Below are 20,834 nucleotides of genomic sequence, written 5' to 3' on the forward strand. Positions count from 1 at the left end.
CAGAGATTACAAGTAGGTGGAGAGGCAGGCAGAAAGAAAGGAGGAAGCAGGCTCCCCAATGAACAGAGAGCCTGATGCAGGCTTGATCTCAGGACCCTGAGACCATGACCTGAGCCAGACAAAGGCTTTAACCCACTGAGCCACCCAGCCACCCCAATAAATAAAATCTTTTTTAAAAATAAAGATAATGCTATTACATTAATTTACAGTCTATGGGCGTGTGCCTGGAGGACTGGGGCACCTGGGTAGCACAGTTGTTTAAGCATCTGCCTTAGGTTCAGGTCATAATGCCAGGGTCCTGGGGTCTAACCCCATGGCTGGCTCCCTGTTCAACAGCGTGTCTGCTTCTTCCCTCACCTCTGCCCTTCCCCTTCTCTTGTGCTCTCTCTCAAATAATTTTTTTAAAAACCACATTATTTAAAAAATTAAAAGGAGGACCGATGATGCAGAGGTGTTGTTTGTTTGTTTGTTTGTTTGTTTTTTATTTTGGGATGCCTGCGTGGCTCAATCAGTAGAGCATCTACCTTCGGCTGGGGTCATGGTCCCAGGGTCCTGGCATCCAGGCATGAAGCCTCCTTAAAATAAAAAAGGTTCAGGCTTGGGACATCTGAGCAGCTCAGTCTGTTGATCACCTGCCTTCCATTCAGGTTATGATTCTGTGATCCTAGGATGGAGTCCCACATCTGGCTCCCTGCTCAGTGGGGAGCCTGCTTCTCCCTATGCCTGCCACTCCCCCTGCTTGTGTGCTTACTCTCTCTCTCTGTTTCTGACAAATGAAGAAAATCTTAAAAAAAAAAAAATACTTAAAGAAAAAAAAGGTTCAGGCTTGAAATGACAGTTCGGGCTTCAACAGATGAAGCTATAGGAGAAGATTCCAGGCTGAGGGCATGATAAAAAGCCAAGATCTAGACTTAGGAAAGCATGATGTCTGTCCTGCCAATTCAGAATTGGCAAATTGAATTGCCAATTCAATTCAATTTGCTAGAACAAAGAGAATTACATTAGAGAACTTAGGAGGTTATTTATATTTCCATGTTTGAGGCCAGATGGAAAAGGGTACATGTTACCTTAGTAAAGAAGTTGTAATTTATTCAGAATACAGCAGTGAACACCTTAGGGTTTGTGAATAGGTGGCTCTTTAAAGATTAATCTAGCGTTCTAGTTGTATTGAGATAGGGAAGAAAGAGATTTTAGAGACTGGGACAATAGTAGCCGTTTTTTTGGATTTTTTTTTTTAAGTAGGCCTATGCCTAAGGTGGGGCTTGAAACCCCAACCCCTGTAAAAGGGTCACATGCTCTACCAGCAGAGCCAGCAAAGCACCCCAGTTAGTAGCTTATTTCAACTAGTGTTTGGTGATAGGGACTTTAATTAACTCCGAAGCTAGATATAGGTAGTAATGGAAAGGAACGGGTGAATATGGGGGGAAGGACTATTGAGAAGAAAGATGTATGTGTATTGGAATGTGGCAGTTTCATCCATTTACTAAGCAAATATTTGTTGAGTGACTACTATGTTCTTGGTACTGTGCAGATTCAATAGTGATCAAAAATATTCATTTCCAACCTTTTTTCTCAATTTAATATACTTACTAGGCAATTTACACTATCTTTTGAGATGGGTAACTTTGTGTATTTGTTTTTTGTTTGTTTGAGATGCATGACTTTATATGTGAGCCTTCAAGCAGAGGACACAGAAATGTTTCTGGACTCACATGAGTATCCCAGGATTTAATTTTCAGGATTACACTTAATTAAAAGGATAATGTCATCTTCCTCAGCTGAAATACTCTTGGAAAAGTTGGCTGATGTGAGATCATGGAAGACTACTCAAGGGGACTGCTCTACCTAAAGATTTTTCACTTCCTTTAATGACCTGGGTCTAGCAACTGCCAAGAGAATGGATAAGGGATGCTTTTGTGCTTTCATTTGGGATGTATCCTCTGTGGCCCTATGTTTAGACACATGTTATCATTCCTGAAGTAAGATAATACCATTAATGCTATATTATAGATTTTTTTTTATTATTTGACAGAGAAAGAGCACAAGCAGGGAGAGTGGCAGGCAGAGGGAGGGAGAGAAGCAGGCTTCCCACTAAGCAAGGAGCCCGACGTGGGGCTCAATCCCAGGACCCTGGGATCATGACCTGAGCTGAAGGCAGATGCTTTATCAACTGAGCCACCCAGGCTCCCCTATATTACAGAATTGTTAAGAGTTCATTGTTCACAAATCTGAATCCCTCACTTATTATAAGATCACTTCCTTTCAGGATCCTTAACACATAGAAATAAAATATATAGAAATTCTATAGCAGTGAAGTTAAATAGTCTTCAGGGAGAGTATTGGACACAGCTGTGTAGAAGAAAGGAGTTGATTCATCTTGAAGATGGAATTCCATAGGTTAACCCCTAAACAATATAAACATTTTTGTCTAGGACAGAAAGGATTTTCTAGTGGAAGAGATTTGGTCTCTGGTAGAATTCAAGGTATCTAAGGCCTGTATTGCCTTCCCTTACCTACAGAGGAAGCCAAAGAAGTAGCACAGATATTTCTGGAAGTCAGCCAAATCAAGGGCAGCTTCCAGAAGTCTTTGCTTTCACATTCACTTTGGGTAAATTCCTACAGTAGTATATCAGGCAGATTTTAGGAGCACATGCTCTGCTTATAGGGTGATTCTTTCTAGACTCCTCATGACCAGTTCTCTGCCCACTCTTAGCCAATCTGCATACCATCCTGAGCAGGGCACGGGAAAAGGAACCTTATCCAGACCTCTTCTAGTCAAGATAGAGTGCAAGCCTAGTTGTGAGCAGATAAGTGCTGCATGCACTGCATTAACTTTTCCTCATATCTGCTATGGTAGACTTCCTAGAATTAGTCCCAATGCCTCCTATCCCATATGCCTTTATGCAGGGTGACTTTGCCACTCTCCCTTTTAAGAGGTAAAGTTTATTTTCTCTCCTCTTGAATCCAAGTAGGCCTTCGACTAGTTCGGCCAACAGAATGTGGCAGAAGTTATATTAAGTTTCAGAGCCTAGGCCTTAAGAGGCCTTGCAGCTTGCAGCTTCTGCATTTATCTTCTTGGAGACCTGGGCCATCGCAGGAGCCCTGAGAGAGAGAGAAAGAGAAAGATATCCTAGAAATTGAAAGACTTGAAAGGGAAAGGGGCCCAGAGGATGAAAAGACAAGAAAGAGAGGCTGAAGGGCCAGAAGTTAATGAAGCCATCTTGGATCCTCTAACCCAAATCAGAGCTGCCAAGTGAGCTCAACCCTCACTGCATGGAATATATCTTTTTCTTACTCATTTTTTATTATATGATCAAAAGCAAAGTGTCCACTAAGGCTAGTCAATCCATTGTTAAATTAAACATTAGAGGGCCACCTGGCTCGCTCAGTTGGAAGATCACACAACTTTTGATCTCAAGGGTATGAGTTTGAGCCCCATGTTGGATATAGAGATTAAATTTTAAAAATCTTAAAAAAAAAAAAAAAGTTAAGGGCACCTGAGTGGCTCAGTCAGTTGAGCATCTGGATCTTGATTTTGACTCAGGTCATGATCTCAGAGTCCTGGGATCAAGCCCAGAGTCAGGCTCCTTGATCAGCTGGAAGTGTGCTTGTTTCCCTTGACCTCTGCCCCTCCTCCCACTCATGCTTTCGCTGGCTCTCTCTATTAAATAAATAAATCTTAAAAAAAAAAAAAAGTTAAACATTAGGAATAAAACAAGGAAAAGAAAAGTCAAAGTTGGGTCTAATTGAGAGTAATACTAGTGAAGTCTGTCTTGGGAGTCAGGAGACAACACTCCTTGGTTACTAAAAAGTTGCAGGGATGGTAACCAGAGCCTCAGGAGTAGGAGTTTGTGAAATGTGCCTATAGAGTCTAGGCCTTTCTCATGAGTGACACAGGTTGAAAACTCTTAAGAAGCAGATGCAAAGGTAGAATTAGGATTCCAAGAGTTTTAACAGGGATTAACACCTGTAAAAGGAAAAGGGAGTGAAAGCAGTTTGGTGCAGGAACAAGTGTCAGACTATGAAGCAGACCTGGCCATCTGCCTCCCCTTACCTACAGAGGAAGCCAAAGAAGTAGCTTTGGGGAATTCCAGAGCAAAAATGTTCATTAGAGTCCCACGTTCCATGGAAATGGCTAAGCTCCGGTACCACTCACTATCTTGCTTAGTCTTTGACCAGAGGCTGAAGATTGGAGCAGTTGAAGGATGTCAGTGAATCAGGCTTCTTGCCGTTAGGTAGCCAGTTCTTTCTTAGAGGGGAACCTCTAAAGCAGCACATCTTTGTATCTGCCAAGGGGACTTGGCGTATCTTACACAGGTTCTTGAATGGTAACCGCATTGGTCCTTAGGTTGTTAATGGATTATCAGTATATCTGAGTGCTTATTATGAAAGCTGAATTCAAGAGAATTGCACACCCCCTCACCATTCTCCATCTTTGCATTGAGTTATTTCCCTCTCTGGGAACCTGCAGGCCATTGTTTGCATCTATCATACAATTTACTAGCACCGTATAAAAATAGGTTTGTATTTTTCTTCATCCTAGACTGAGCTCCCATAGGGGCAGAAGTGTATTACCTGCTTTTGGACCCGCCTAACACTTAGTCTCTGAAACAAAATAAATCCTCAGAAATCAACTGAATGAATGAGCAAAGCTGCCTTATAATAGTGACGCTTTGCATCCATCTGGTTTGAACTGGATCCACTATATTTATTTCATATAAAGTGTTTTACAAGCTGCATTTATTTACATTCCCGTTCCAGCAGGTTAGAGTTAATTCATTTTCCCCCAAAAGATGATCGAATGAAAAGTGACTGAGAGTGAGAAATGGGAGGCTGAGGGTGGGGATTGGGGGGCTATAAAAAGGAAGAAACTAAAGGCTCTAAGAGACAGAATACATTAAAGGTGACGAGAGAAAAGAACAAAAAAATTAAAGCTGTCAGGTAAGAGAGGTCAATGAAGAAAAAGCAGGACAGGAGAATAAAAAGAATAAAAAGGAGACAGAAGGGGAAATAAAGTAGAGCAATGAAGGAGTGTGGGGAGTCAGGCGCAGAGCATACTGGCTCAAGGAAGTATCCAAGAGTCGAAGCTTTACCAACAGCTGTTGCCATAATGGGAACTGACATGTAAAGGGAGGGCAAGTCTACTTTAATTAGTTAAATGGCATTATCCATGTCCAGTGGGGGTAGGGGAGGGGAATGGAATAAGATTGGTGACCTACCTCCTTCCATAGGCTGAAAGGAGAAAAAGATTTATAAAGCTTTGCTAGGAATTAGAGGCAGAAGCTGTTTCTTCCCCAGTTGACGTCACAAGATTCCCATGTATTCCTGTTCAACAGGACCTTTTAAAGGGGACCTGTACTGTTCTGGTGGGCCTACTAGAATCCAACATTGGTTCTTTACCTTGAATTGAGCCAAGAATAGGTTTACTAACCTCCTCCTTTCAGTCTTCCAGCCTGTCTCATATCAAGAGTCTTTTTTTTTTTTAAAGATTTTATTTATTTATTTGACACAGAGAGAGAGATCCCAAGTAGGCAGAGGCAGGCAGAGAGAGAGGAGGAAGCAGGCTCCCCGCTCAGCAGAGAGCCCCACGTGGGGCTCGATCCCAGGACGCTGAGATCATGACCTGAGCCGAAGGCAGAGGCTTAACCTACTGAGCCACCCAGGCACCCCCATATCAAGAGTCTTAAATGACATAGTAGGAAAAAAGCACTGTCCCTGATCACAAGGGAAAGACACTAATATCTCCCTTGTCGGCTCTTCGCACTTTACTGTTAGGAAGCTCTGGAGCCTGTAACTTTGGATGATCGCTGGTGGTGGTACTAAACTGGGATCCTGGATCCAAGTCTGCCAATAATTGGCCAAGTGACTCTGGGCAAATCATTTTACCAGCTCCATCCATGTAGCACTAAGATTCAGTGATATTGTAATCCTACAAACGCAAACAAAACAAAACAAAACAAAACAAATTCTGGGGACTCTCCTCTAAAAAAACAAGGTCTTAGAGTCATATCTAAACTTCACCAGGTTGTGGAGAGACAAGGTAAAAAATTTGTTTCATTTCACCCCCACTCCACACATACTTCCTCTGCTAAGAATCTTTCTTGAAATTATCCTGTCAGTAGAAATTATTAGTGTTGAATTACTTCTTTGTCCTGTTTGTGACATCAGATCTCAAGGATCACAAAGATTAATTCTTCTTGGTTCTGCAGGTAACTGATGTCAGGTAGGCTAGCCTGGAATTCAGGAAAGACAAAGAAACAGCTTCCAACCTCCAAACAAAACAAACAAAAAACCCACCCCACAAAAGCCTGGTGGTGGAAAGTTCTAGGCAAAGAAAAAAATCTAGACAACCACTGCACACAATGAACAAATCCTTTACTTTTTGAGAACATAAACTCCATTTCCACAGGGAAATTACATCCACTGGAGGTTATCTTAGGACAAGGCTGAATGAATTAAGTATTTCAACACCATATGTTCAGCTTTGGCAGGAGATGTAGGTGGGAAGGGAATCTCAGTGTTAGGGAGTGCCCTTATCACACCCCAGCTGGCTATTTAGTCATGAAATAAGGAAAAACACACAAATATTTGGTTAAAACACTTTTAATGAAAAGGGAAAGACACTAATATCTCCCTTGTCTGCTCTTCACATTTTACTATGTTAGGAAGCTCTGGAGCCTATACCTTTGGAGGAGAAACCATCATTCCCATCAGTCTATAGCAGAACTCTCATTCCCTCCTCCTCAGAACTCCTGTTCCAAATGATCCTATGTTAAGAGTAAATACTACATCTCATTACAAGACGGAGAGGCAGGGAGAATACCACCTAGAGCTCATCTCCCAAAGCCTGGGACTCTAAGACCCAGACCATGGCAAAGACGTAAGCCCCGGTCCATAGACAGGCAAACTGGGGAGGAAATAGGCCTTGAGAAAGGAAGATGAGGAAAATCCAAGGGGCTAGGGAATAAAGGAGGGAGTTATCTAAAACTAGAAGCACACTAGTGCTAGGAAATCCCTATGACCTGGAGTGCAGTGCTGTACACCAAGTCACTAATAGTCCAAAAGAACATTCATGAGACTCACCCAGTCAAGAACTAGAGGTCCCCTCCCTCACACCATGCCCCTTTCTTAATCTCATAGGTTCCCAGCAAGCCCTATGCTTCAGCAACACTCTTCAACCCTCCATCACTACTCTTTCAACTCCCCTCATCCATAATGCTTCTCAAAGATACGAACCTCACATTTCCCAAAATATTCCATGGGAGACCTGTTGGCAAGACATCTGCTTGCTTCCTAACTTTGAGAGGCCACGATGACGGAATAGGAGAAGCTGGAGGTGTCTTGGCATATTGAACAGCCAACACCTTGGCCTGAATGGGAATGTACTGGGAAGAATGTCCTATATGCCCTTTGATTCCCCCAACCCCTTAAGGCCGAGCCACCAGCTACAGATATGGTGTGTCTTCATCGCTGGCACCTTCTGGAGCAGGGAGAAGAAGCAATGTACAGTTTGCTACTTTTCTTCCATGATGGGCTTCTCAGGCACTGCCTTGGATGCAGGAGACCGAAATAGGAAGAGGGGGGCTCTCTTCTCCTTGGCCTCTCTGGATCCCATTGTTGGAGGCACGTTCCCAGCCACATTTCCCAGGCCAAACAGCACTGGTGGTGCCAGGCTTAAAGTGGTAGTGGAGGTGGAGCTGGAACTCCGGGGCTTGGTGGGCAGGTGACGTGACAGGAAAGCTGTGTACTGGTTCCAGAAAGACAGGGGACCTACCCTCACCAGTTGGGTAGGAATGTCCTGGGACAGGAAGTCCTGCAGGTTGACCTGGTCACCAGAGAGGAGTGGCACTGGGCCCTCCAGAGATAGCTGCCGGCCCCTTCGGGCTGGGCTGCAATTCCAAATGTGGGTGCTCAGGTGCACCTGCCAAAGGGAAAGGGAGAGGAAGAAAGGAGAAGGGAGAAGGGTCACCCCAGGGAAGTCGGAGAGGGTTCCCCTTGGGAACATGAAAGCCGTGGAGGATCTATTTTCTTCAGGTATAGTGAGTGAAGAGGGAAGAAAAATTCATCAGGGGGCCATCCCCCTGTGAGCACAACTATTTCCAAGCTTGGGGACCAAGAAAAGCCACTAGGGATGTATCACAGAAGGACTCAGAGAAAAAGACAAATCAGGGCTCACACATCTTGGAGATCCTTCTACAGAGCTCTTGGTTTCTGCTCCCTGGGTCAAGGAGCGGCAGATACAGAAAAACAGGCTCATGGGATCGTGGGGTCATCTTTTCGGGGGAAGGGGGAGATCCCTGGGGAAGTGATGGAAGGTGAGCAGCCTGGGACCAAAGAAAGAGCAGCAATATTCTGAGGGCCATGGGGGGCAAAGGGTTGTACCTGGTGGTGAGCCAGCAGCATATGCTTCTTGAGGATAGCCCGCTCGAGAAAGCTCTGCCTGCAGAAAACACAAGTGAAGAGCGGCCCCTCCTTGGGGTGGGTCTTCTGATGCTCCTCCAGGGCTGCCTGGGTGGCAAAGGTCTGACCACACACCTCACAGGCCTTTCTGCTACTGCTCTCGCCCGGCTCCTTTCTCATGGCCTCCTGCATGCTCAGCTCCTCCACTGAGGAGCCACTGCTGCCTTCCCCTTCCCGGCTGAGTGCTACCGTTGGGCTCGAGCTCCTCTCCGCTTTGCCCCCCTCTTCCATGCCTCCTGCGACATCACTGGCCCCCTGCTCCATGGGCTGTGTTTGATCCAGGCTGTCGGGAGGCGGTGGCGGCAGGGAAGGCTGTTGAATCACTTTCTCATTGCTATCCATCTCCTTCCCAGCTGTGGCTGCTGCTGCTGCTGCTGCTGCCGATGCCGCCATGGTCCCCACTTCCTCCTCCGCCCCAGATGCCTCTTCCGAGTCACCTCGCACAGATATTGCCTTCTCGCCTCCGCTCTCTGAGCCTCTCCCTGCCAGGGAATCTTCATCAGTCACATCTTCCTCCTCTTCCTCCTCTTCCTCCTCCTCTTCAGACAACTCTTCTTCTGGGGATGGCTGCTGGGACGGCTGCTGGGGGAAGCTCCCGGGCCCAGAGACTGTGGATTGCTCAGAGCCATTTTCCTGGGCAGCTCCCCCACCTTCAGAGAGCGTGGTACTGCCATTGGGGATCTGGCCCCCAAGGTGCATGCGAACATGCTGCTGCAGAGTAACAGCATTGGTGAACTTCTTCTGGCAGATGGGGCAGGAGTTCTGGGCCCGGGCAGCTGGACTGGCCTTGTGGCCCACGAAATGTGCACGCAGGTTGCCCCGGGTGGAGAAAGCTCTGCCACACACTTTGCATTTGAAGGGCCGCTCACCTCCGTGCTGGCCATAATGCAGGCGCAGCGCGCGAGGACAGCTCAGCACCCGGAGGCAGATGACACACTGGTTAGGTCCTGACGAGGCGGAAGACGAAGTTGCCGGTGCCGAGGTGGTGGGGGCTCCCGAGGTGGTAGAGGCCACAGCCACAGCTCCTTGCCGATCAATCTTTTCTACCAGCTGCTGCAGCTTTGAGGTCTCAGAGGGTGAGGCCCCCAAGGGCTCCAGCACATAGGGGAAGGGGAAGCTACCTGTGGACTTAAAGTGGTTGGTAAGCAGCGCCCAGCTGGGGAGTGAAGTCACCAGCTTGCTTAGCTGCATTCGGGTTGCCGTGCCACTTTCTGCCACCCCGGCGATGGCCGAGCCCTCACTCCCCGGTGGGGTATTTTCATCAGCTTTACTTTTTGGCTCTACTGCTTTCATGAGCACAAACTTATTGAAAGCAGGGAGCGCAGGAGCCGTGGCTGTGCCTGCACCTGTGGAGAGCAGTGTCAGGCTCTCCGTGGCACTAAGTGCTGTGGTGGAGGCCACCAGAGGCTTGCGTTCCACACCTCCGCCAGGCACAGCCACCTCCTCCTCAGCCTTCTCTGGTGGCACGGACATACCATAGGGCAGGCCGCTGCTGGTGATGACGTAGTCTAGGTGCTCTGGCACCGGGTGAGGGTTCATCTGCACGTGCGGGTACTTCTCACGATGGCGGTGGAAATGCACTTTGAGGTTGCCACGGGTGGTAAAGCGGTTGCCACAGACATTACACTTATAGGGCCTCTCACCCGTGTGGGAACGCAGATGGATCTGCAGGGCACTGTCACTGCCAAATACTTTGGCACAGAAGCGGCACTTGTGCCGTCCACCGGGCTTCTCCAAGGGACCCATCACTTCCCCGTATCCCAGCTCACCACTTCCATTCTTTGGCTTCAGGAGCCCTGGGGAGGCAGCAGCCTCGAGGCCTCGGGCTGCCCCAAGACACTGCGCTGCCAGTAGTCCCGTGGTGCCTGGGAATGCCAGATGAGGTGAGGCCATCAGCTGATCTGCGCTGCCAGGCAGGGCTGGGGAGGGGGTAGGGGTGGGTTTGTGGCTTCGCCCAACCCCTCCGGCAGAAAAAGGGTGCTGTGACCCCAGTGGATGGTAAAGATGGAAGAAAGCCTGCTTGGGTGTTTCTGCCCCCGAAGAGGATGAAGAAGAGGAGGAGGAAGGTGCCAGCGTCTTGCCAGTTTGGACAGGCTTGATGGGACTGAAGAGGGGAAGCAGGGGCTTGGTGGAGGAGGCAGTCCCCGTTCCAGGTAGCTCTGAAGGACTGGCAGGGGTGCCCACCGTCTGGCCTAAGGAGCCAAGCAGCAGCACCTGGCGGCAGATTTGCTCAGTCATCTGCATCTGGTGAATCTGGCGCTGCTGCAGCACCCGAAGCTCTTCCAAGATCAGAGGGATGTTCAAGTGGCCGCTGCCTACTCCTGGGGGTGGGGGTGGAGGAGGAGGAGGGGGGGGTGCAGGGGTAGATTCCGGAGGTAACGGGGTTGCGCCCAGCTTGGGACTGGCCAAGATCAGGCCCCCGCCTCCCCCAGCTGCTGTACCTGTGGCAGCGACCAGGAAGTGCCCCGCAGACTCCTCTACTCTCCGCTCTGGGCCCCAGGAGGGATCTGTGGGTACAGAGGACCCAGAATCCGGGGGATTGCTGTGCTCGGCCTCCATGACCTGGGGACTATTTTGGCCCTCCGCCCGGGGATCAGAAGAGGTCGAAGAGTTGTTGGGGTTCTCCTGGCCCCCAATTATCAGCATTACAGGGGGGTCAGTAGAACATGCATTCTGGTGGGCGAGGAATTCGGTTGGGTCAGTGAATTGTGCGCAGCACTTGGCACAGACTTGGGGGTGGTCCTCCTCGCTAGCATCACCTAGGGAGAAGACAAGGAGAGAGCGTGGGTAGTGCGGTTGGGACCGGCATGCGAAGGCTCTAATTAGCAACGAGCCCAGTAACCGCTTGTGGGGGTGGGGAGATGAGCTCACCCTCAGGCCACGCAGCAGGCTAGAGCTCAGTCTTGACCGGCCGGGACGTGAAACACCCCAGCGTAAGGGGTGGGGAGGGGCAGGCAGGCTCAAGCTTCTGCCTTCCCCAGTCCGTCCCCCACCCCCCAACCCGGGGCCACCGCGGGCGCAAGGAATGGGCGTGAGGAGAGGGTCCTAGACAGAGAATCGTGCATTTTTATCCCGTCCGCGGAAAGTCCATTAGCTCGCGCGCGTCCCCTCCGCCCCCACCCCTGCCCCGGCAGGGCCCTACCGCACCTCCAAGCTCCGCCGGCTCCCCGCAGGGCCCCCCAAGACGAGAGCTCCTCCCGGTTTCGTGCGCCATGGGTGTGGGGGAGGTGGAGGGCCGGGTAGAGCGGGAGACAATAGGTATCGGGATTGGGGGAGGCGGCGGTAGCCGCCGGGGCTGCGGCAGCCTCTGCACCCAGCGGCCCAGACTGCGGAGATGGAGATCGGCGGCAGCGGCGGCGGGGGCAGGGAGCCGCGGAGGAGGGGGAGGGGATCGAGGAGGCGCGGAGGAGGGGAGGAGCTGGAGCGAGAAAGCTGGGAGAGGGGAGATGGGGGAGGAGCTGCTCGGGAGCCCGGCGGGAGCGGGGAGTGGGAGGTGGGTGTGTGGGGCCGGATCCCAGAGCCTAGCAGGTTTCCGGAGGCTCAGTGACAGGTGCTTATGGGGCGTGGTGGGGGTCCACCTTACCTTGCCCTCTGCCAGCTCCCCCCTTCTCCAGATGTCTTTGCCCAGACCTGCCCCCACCCCCCTCAGACTCAAGGGGGCACAGTGGGAAAGAGAGCCCGGCTCAATAGAGCAAAGCGATAGGCTTCTCTTATTTTTCTTTCGATAAAGGATCCACTGAGCCTGGAAAACGTGCATTCCGGAGAGGGTGGTCTGATCTCAGAGGTCTGAGGGCCAGAACGGAGAGGGAGCCCAGAACATCCATCCCTCATCAAAACACGCACCCCAAAATACCCCAGGTTTTGTCCAGTCTTCCTCACCTTTATTCCCACCCTACCCCCATCCCTCTCCACAAAAGAAGTTTCTCAGGATGGGAGGCTGCAAGCTAGAATTTCCGAGGAAGTCATTTCAGGACCCTTCTCTGCGCAACACTGACCCCCTTTACTCCCTGCCCCTCCTCCCACAGAATAGCCGAATGCAAGTTAACCCCCAGATCACTCGGCCCACACCTGATTTATGGAGTTCGTGCTCATTCAAGGAGCCATCTCCTTTTAGTACTTTCCTTTTAGTACTCTCTTTCCTGCCCGTCTTCTTCCTCCATTGCCCTTCTCTTGCGACAACACACCGCTCGCTGTCACTATTAAGGACTGCTGCGGGCGGGGAAGATGCTGGCCAGCAGGGGCCTACAGGGGCCCACCTAGCTCTAACCTGGGGGGAGGGGAATTCCTGAAACAATGGGAAAAATGCAGTGGGAGCTACCAGACAGCGTTTCAATGCGGAAAGCCCTTTCAGCCCCAATCTAGTTTGAATGCCTAGAAATGACTTAACACCACCTCACCCCACAAAGGCCACCTCCCCTTCAGAGAAGATAAGTAGGGGTGAGATGGCTCTTAGACCAGATACTCTGCATTCCCTTTCTGCCTTGAAATGTGTCTTAATAGGTTTTCCACTTCCTGAAGGAGTTTATCTTACTTACATGAAAGTGACACCAAGTCACTTAGTTTTGTGGTTTGCCTGGGCACCTTGTGCTAATCCCAGTTCTCGCCTTGCCTGACTGGTATATCAAGGTGCAGTGGTCACTCATGCAACCATTTTCCTTTCTGTAATGTGGTAATACTGTAGCTGTGTTATCTTTCTCAGAGAAATACTGTGGTGACAAAAACTTGGAAAACTGGACGAATCATGTTAATATGAACATATGGGACTTTAAATATTATGGACTAGAGAGTTGACATTATCAGTGGCAAAACAGTCAAAATAACCTAAAATACACATATACTAAAACAAGATCAGTGTTTCACGTTCATTATTAACCTTATTCATTTCTGAGGTAAGACGTTGGCTACTATAATTGGCACATGCCAACATTAAGGAGACTTTTTTAGATGGAGATGAAACTACTTAATACTCGCAACACCCACTTCACTACTCAATGCAAATTTTGCCATCTTTTTAAAATAAGAACATTTTACTGAATTATGTTTGGAAACTTCAGATAATCATGAGGATCTTAACGTTATGAATGATGACTGAAACAGATGAGCCTCACCCTTACAAGGAGGGAAAGTGGAATCTATTTCAATAGTGGAAGGTCATCGGTTAGTGCAGTGTTGTTTTTTTACACATATTGAAGTCTGGAGAGGTGAAGTGACTTTTCCAAGTTCACACAGTTAATTCAGTGAGGCAAACGTTCAGAATTTTTACTCCTATCCAGTGCTTTCTCAAGCACAACAACATTGTCTGGCTCCTCTCATGCTAGAGAAAGGGCTCTGTGTAGCTCCTGCCTGCCATTTGCTCTCTGGCCTCAGCAAGGGAGAGGGAATCAGATGGAGGCTTTCTACCGAGCATTTGTTAATTAGCATTGAACATTTGATATCAAGTTGCTGTTTTGTCAAGTCTTCCGACAAGAAAAGAAATCCTTTTCTTTTCATCTTCTCCTGGGAAACACTGTCTCCTTTCTTGCTCTTTAATGAAACTTGCTTTCTGATGCGTAATTTGATCTGCACTCTTCTTTAAGGTAAATTTAGTCCTTGCTGAAAGGTGACAGATCAACAGCCACCTGTAAGAGGAACCTTCTCTTTCTCAGCACTTTGCACTCACTGCCTATCCTGAAAAGGGGGGCAGGATTCTGAGGCAGACACGAATGAAGTCATAAACACAGGAATAAACTAAGCTAGTAATGGTGTCCCTAGATAGCAGATAAGGTGAGGTAAGCTATCCCGGGTCTCACACAAAGTCCGGGATGGACATTGGGACTAAGACCTGGACATGCTGGTTTAAATACACAAAGAGCCAAAATGACAAGGAAAAAGGAAACCAGGTAGCTCTCTGAACTGATGCTCTAGGGTTGGGAGAGCATGGCTAGGGAGGACAAAGAAAAATAGGTGGGGAGTGCACAGCAGGAGGACAGAGTTGAACAGGTGGTTCTCAAACTTTGCTGCCCATCAGAATTACTGGCAGAACTCAATCCCAGGACCCTGAGATCACGACCTGAGCCGATGGCAGGCACTTAATGACTGAGCCACCCAGGGGCACCATGGGGCTACCTGCTCAGCAGGGAGCCTACTTCACCCTCTCCCACTCCCCCTGCTTGTGTTCCCTATCTTATTTGTCTCTCTGTTAAATAAATAAATAAATAAATATATATATATTTTTTAGGATTTCATTTATTTATTTGACAGAGAGAGAGAGAGAGAGAGAGAACACAGCAGGGGGAGCAGCAGGCAGAGGGAGAGGGAGAAGCAGGCTTCCCACAGAGCAGGGAGCCTGATGCAGGACTTGATCCCAGGACCCTGGGATCATAACCTGAGCCTAAGGCAGATGCTTAAGGACTGAGCCACCCCACCCCAACAAATAAAATCTTAAAAAAAAAAAAAAATTACTGGCAGCACCTTTAAAAATCCCGATATCCAGGCCACACCCCAGATCAATGAAGTTAGAATACTGGAAGGTGGCATTCAGGTATCAGTATGTCATAAAATTCCTCAGGTGATCCCAATGTCCAGCCAAGGATGAGACCCACAGTACCTTTCAGGCGACTGCTCTTCCCAGCAAACTTTTTATCCTGCTGCTCACAAATCTTACCTGCCCTCAACCTGGCCCAAATCAAGACAGTGGCAAAACCAGCTGCTCAATGCCAGATCTTTATCAGGCTCCCTCTCTCCTCTGCCTACAGCCACAGGTTAGCTCTCTTGTATCCAGCTTCCAAGGACAGAATTTTTTTTTTTTTTTTTTTGGAAAGGAGATAGAAGTTTATTGAATACACCACAAGAGAGCAGCAGGCAGGACAGCAAAGGACAGACTGCCTGCCAGAATTTGATATGATTTACACCTGACTGTGAACTTAAGTGACTGTATTGCCTTTCCCAGGGTACGTGCATTCCTGAGCCATATTTCTAGTTTTAAGATAAAGGCTTGTTCTACGCAGAGTTCAAGCATCATCCAACTATTAAAGAAACAAAGGACCTGCCTAAACTTACTGTTAGTGTTGGCCCAACACTAATAGTTTCCATAATTATGAATTGATTCTGTAACCACTGCTACTGTTGCTGTAGACTACTTCTAAGGGAGAATGTCCCTTCTTCTCTGCATCACTCCTCTCTCCTAAAGACATACACATACTCACTCCTTTGCTACCCACACCTAGTAATGCACCCATGGCCTATGCAACATTGTAGGCAAACAGGTGTGCTGAGGTACATGTATGTGGGATGCTAAGTGGAAAAAATATATTTGTTTCTAAAACAGGAATATCTTAGATCAAACACCAAAAAGGTTTTTAAAGGGACATTTTTATGACATTGAAAGACTCAGCATTTAGCAAGGAATTTATACTTTTTTTTTTTTTTAAGATTTTATTTATTTATTTGACAGAGAGAGAGACAGTAGGAGAGGAAGAAACAGGCTTCCCGCTGAGGAGGGAGCCTGAGGTGGGCCTTGATCCTAGGACTCTGGGATCATGACATGAGCCAAGGCAGAAAGCAGACACTTAAGGACTGAGCCACCCAGGTGCCCCAGGAATTCATATTCTTTTGTTGCTAGAAGGGACTTCAGAGATCTGACCCTCTGAGCACACAGATTAAGATTGCCAGCTCTGAAGCAAACAGGCCTGAGTTCTTGTCCCAGCACTTTCTAATCTTTGTGATTTTGGTTAAGTTTCTCTATTTATCCAAGGCTTGGATTTCTCTTTAAAATGGGGGGTATATCGGGTGCCTGGGTGGCTCAGTTGGTTAAGTGACTGCCTTCAGCTCAGGTCATGATCCCGGAGTCCCAGGATCGAGGCCCACATCTGGCTCCCAGCTCCTGGGGAGTCTGACCTTCTCCCCTCTCATGTTCTCTCTCTCACTCTCTCAAATAGATAAATAAATCTTTAAAAAAATTAATATAACAAAATGGGGGTATATCAGGGTGCCTGGGTGGCTCAGTCATTAAGTGTCTGCCCTGCATCAGGCTTTCTGCTCAGCAGGGAGCCTGCTTCTCCCTCTCTCTCTGCCTGTCTGCCTACTTATGATCTCTGCCTGTCAAATAAGTAAATAAAATCTTAAAAAAAATAAAAAATACATAAGGAATAAAAAACAGGGGCACCCGGGTGGCTCAGGTCATGATCCCAGGGTCCTGCGATTGAGCCCCACATCAGGCTCTCTACTTAGCTGGGAGTGCTCCCCCTGCTTGTGCTCTCTCTCTCCCTACAAATGAATGAATAAAATCTTTAATAAATAAATAGATAGATAAACAAATAAATAATAATTAAATAAAGGCCAAACACTGAAGCCCTGGAAGAAGAATGGACCCGCCCAAGGTCACCTAGCTTCAAGGTCCAAGCTGGATTAAAAAGCAGGTTTTCTACTTCCTGATCCAGTGCTCTATATCGCACCCCAACTGAGTTACTTTCTATCTATGCAGAGATGTTTTCTTTTTGACCTAGGGATACCTAGAGCTGAAAGGCTTAAGCTCAATACCCTGAGGTAATATGCTCCCTACTTCAGATATAAAGAGAACAGAGCCCTCAAGACTCTCTTTTTGCCTTCCTTCTCTTTTTTGCTGCTCTCAATGTCTGCCAACTTCCATTTCTCCCTCTAGATCTGTTTGGCTGTTGTCCTGGTTTCTCCTTCTCACTAAATATCTGGGTTTCTGATCATTTCCTTTATTTCCCAGATGTACTAGTTTACATTTTCCCTACTCACATCCCTTATGTTCTCTAATCCAGATTTCTAGACTCTGTAGGGGAGAGAGACAATTTTTTTTTTTTTCTCTCCAGAGTTTTTTTTTAAGTAAATAGACTATTTCCTTCTCATCACTTATGTGCAATAACTATTCTGTTAGGTTTTTGGTGTTCTGGTCAGGGAAGCTAAACAAAAACAGGGCTAGAAAACAGGTTTTTCAGATTGTTTCTTGATGAATGTCTTAGGTCACTGCAGAGATGAGGCTTTTCAAATGTGCAACAAAGGCTCAGCATTTGCTTGTCACATATGGTAAACATTGCTTGAAAGAAGGCAAGGACTCCTGAAAACCTTGGTGGCACCCTCGCCTGCTAAATAAATGTCTGCTGATGTTCCTGAGGGTGCCCATAGTTTCACAGGGACACCAGAAGACGTACATAGAGTCGTCCCCCCCACACCCCTCACCTAATTTGGGTGCATGCAGAACAAGAAAATGTCTTCTGGGGTTGAAGGAAAAGTCAGGAGTCTGAACATCACATAAGCAAATAAGAACTCTACCAATGGAAACGGAGGGAGTGGGAAATCTATTTTGTAAGAGCAGGAAGGAATTTTAGATTTGATCAGATATAGCCACCTCATCTCCAGATGTGACCCAGTGGCACTTGAATCTTTCACTCTCAGAATTCTGATCAGAAAACCCTTCAGTGTTCTTAAGGGAGACCTTAAGACGTTACTGCTGCCTCTTGCTCTTTGCATTTATGTTTCTGACTTTTATGGCTCAAAGGCAAAATTCCAGCTGAAATTTGTTGCCACCTTTGGATTGGAGCCCGCACTGTTTCTATGGAGGGATGACTCTGTAGCAGCATCCCTATATCCCAAGGGAGAGCTGCAGCTCAAGGGGCTTAAGAATCCATCTCAGGGCAGTGGTGAAAGATTTTTGACTCCCTCCCTGGCTCTTCATCAGCAGAGGTGCAGGGAGTGGGTGAGCAGAGTTGGGAGGTATAAGGAGAGAAGAAGAGAGGTTGTTTTTGGGGGGTGCAGGGGAGGCTGGGGTGTTTTGGCATTGTTCCACAATCCAGGCAGCAGGGGAGCAGGACTGTGAGGCAACTCTGAGGCTCTACGGGAAGTCTCCTGTAGAGCCTGAGGAGGAAACATCCGGACTGCATCAGCATTAAGGAGGGCGAATGTGTCCCAGGAGGGAAGGATGCTACCACCATGAACCTCTAAATATGGGCACAATGGGATCCCAGCAAGGCAGTGACTAGAGGAGAATGTGTTTTATCCAAAACACAGTATGTCTTTTAAGGCTGTTCCATAGCACATGGAGCACTGGTTTAATCTCGGGTCTTTTTTTTTTTTTTTTTTTTTTTAAACAACAGGTAGAAAAGTAAGTTTAATCCATAACTTTGTTTTAGTCACTTCAGATACATTATCCTAGAGCTTTTCAAGGCAACATCTCCTAGAGAAATACTAAAACTTGCCAATAAGTTCCTGAGCTTTGGTCATATTTCAGCCCTTGCAGGAAGTGCCACTGTTCTCACATATAATAACAATACTCACACGTATTAAGTACTTACTTCTGCTAGGGACTACCATACCACATATACGGAGCACTTATTTATGCTATTTATTTTTCCAAGTGCTTTACAGGTATTAACTCATTCTGATTCTCACAATCACCAAAGAGGTAGCTAGTGTTTTACAGATGAGGAAACTGCACAGAGAGGAAGTAAACCAAGGTTGCACCGCTGAGTGGTGGAACCAGGATTTGAATCCTGAAAGTCTGACTTCAGAACCTTTGTTCTTACTACGACACTACACTGTTGGGTGAATTGACTGTTTGAGAAATAGTTTATCCCTGAGTTTATTCCAGATTTCATAGCCTTAATATATATAGCCATAGCAGTATGTCCAAAACTTGCCTAAGCCTAAAACTACCTGAACCTTTACAAATATATAGGTTCCCAGACTCTAGTCCAGATTGTGGACAATCAAGCAAGTTTGAAAAACCCTAATTTACTAGAGTGAGCACCACCAGCCCTGAGCATTAAGAAACCTAGGTTTTGGTCCTAACAGTGCCTCTCTTTCTGAGGCTTTGGGCAATGTCACTTTTCAATACCCTTGTTGCTCTGCTATCCACCTAGTCCTGCACTGTTCCAGGAATACATGAAATATCCCTCCCCTCCATAGAGAAAACCTGTTACTCTATTTTTCAAGTTTATTTTTATTTTTTTTTTAGTAATCACTACATCCAATGCGGGACTCGAACTCACGACCTCAAGAGCAAGCGTTGCATGCCCTTCGGACTGAGCCAGTCCGGAGCCCCAGAAAATCTGACAGGGATCCATACCCCAAACCAGGCTGCATCTGACCGACATTAGTTCTCTCCCTCTGGGAGCTCTGATCTGTTCTCAGCTCAGCCCAACAATGAGAAACTTTTTTCTCTTCTCCCTCAGGGGAACCTTCACGTTTATCCGATTCATTCTCTTGCAACCCAACTCTCCAGAAAGAAAAGGGGGGAAAATCCCACCCCTAAGAGACGGCCTCCAGGTCTGAGGAGGTTACTTAGCAACGGCACAAAGACCAGTGAGCAAAGGGGGACCTGAGGAGAAAACTCTTGGGTGGGGAGACAGAGCCAGTTTGAAAACTCCATTTCATCCAGAGAAAAACAAGGAAAACACAAACAGAACCAATCCTGAGAAAAGCCAAGCGGGGGCTTCTCCCCTGCACAGGTCAACGCCTTCCTACTCCCTGCATCCAACTCCTTCACACCCCCAATGACCAAGTCCTCCCCTGGCTTCACCCGTGGCCCGGGTGCCCTCCCTTGCCCTGGCCTGACCCACACGGGCTGGGACTCAGGGCTCCCGCACCCCTCCCCAGTCACCCACCGTTCTCAGACGCGCTGGGACCTTCGCAGTCCGAGATTAACTGTTGGGGTTTCCGCTGCTTTCGCCGAGACATTCCCGGGTGGAGGTGGGGTAGGGAGGGGCAAAGCTCACTGAGTCCTAACCGGGGTGACCTGGTCTGGTCTCTCCTTGGGTCTGAAGCCAATGGATGCCTCTCCTCCAGTGCTAATCACTGTGAAGCAGAGACGTTCTCCCTTCCCAGAGACAGACAGACAGACTGGCCGTGCTCTCTCTGATTCTCTGTCCCTGACTCTCTCTCTCTTTCTCTCTCAATCTCTGCAAGTCTTTAAAGGGGAGACGCCCCCTTTTTTTTCTTCAGCTTCTTCCCTACGCTTCTGCAGCTCCCATTGTAAAAGCAAAAATCCTAATCTTTCCGCACACTCTTTTCTTTTGTACTGCAGAGGGGAAGGATTTAACCCTCTCCTCACTGCCGGGGCTCTGGCCTCTCCCTGTGCTGTCTGTTGAGAAAATGTCCCTGCTTGTTTCTCTAACTCTTCATCCAAAGTCCTCAGGTGCTTTTTGGTTCTCTCATGATTCTATGCCACCTTGTTTGATGATGCGACTATGTCTGGGGTATAAAGCTGAAATAAGAACTTTCCCGGATATCCTGATTATGAGTCCAAGAAGTCAGGTACCTCGAGTCAAAAATGGGGATATGAAAGGCTGGCAAAAAGATGAAGATGGACAGTCATTATAATAAAACTTAATACAGGGGTGGTTCATTTGTTAAGGGTCTGCCTTCAGCTCAGG

General features: G+C 47.7%; 1 protein-coding gene across 2 annotated transcripts; it reads right to left on the minus strand.

The window, feature by feature from the left end:
* Positions 1–6,587: 6,587 nt before the first annotated feature.
* SALL2 (spalt like transcription factor 2) lies at positions 6,588–20,424 on the minus strand. Of its 2 annotated transcripts, none has more exons than XM_032857033.1 (3): positions 20,067–20,424; positions 8,383–11,219; positions 6,588–7,921 (listed from the first exon to the last, which is right to left on the minus strand). In XM_032857033.1, exons 1-3 carry the CDS (start codon positions 20,137–20,139, stop codon positions 7,514–7,516), a joined length of 3,318 nt encoding a protein of 1,105 aa, XP_032712924.1. In that variant the 5' UTR covers positions 20,140–20,424; the 3' UTR covers positions 6,588–7,513. The 2 variants fall into 2 exon arrangements, with proteins under 2 accessions (XP_032712924.1, XP_032712925.1); XM_032857034.1 differs by lacking the exon at positions 20,067–20,424 and adding an exon at positions 11,608–11,832.
* Positions 20,425–20,834: the final 410 nt, after the last annotated feature.

This window comes from Lontra canadensis, unplaced genomic scaffold, assembly GCF_010015895.1.
Source record: "Lontra canadensis isolate GAN:19392208 unplaced genomic scaffold, GSC_riverotter_1.0 scaffold12, whole genome shotgun sequence".
Classification (NCBI taxonomy): domain Eukaryota; kingdom Metazoa; phylum Chordata; class Mammalia; order Carnivora; family Mustelidae; genus Lontra; species Lontra canadensis.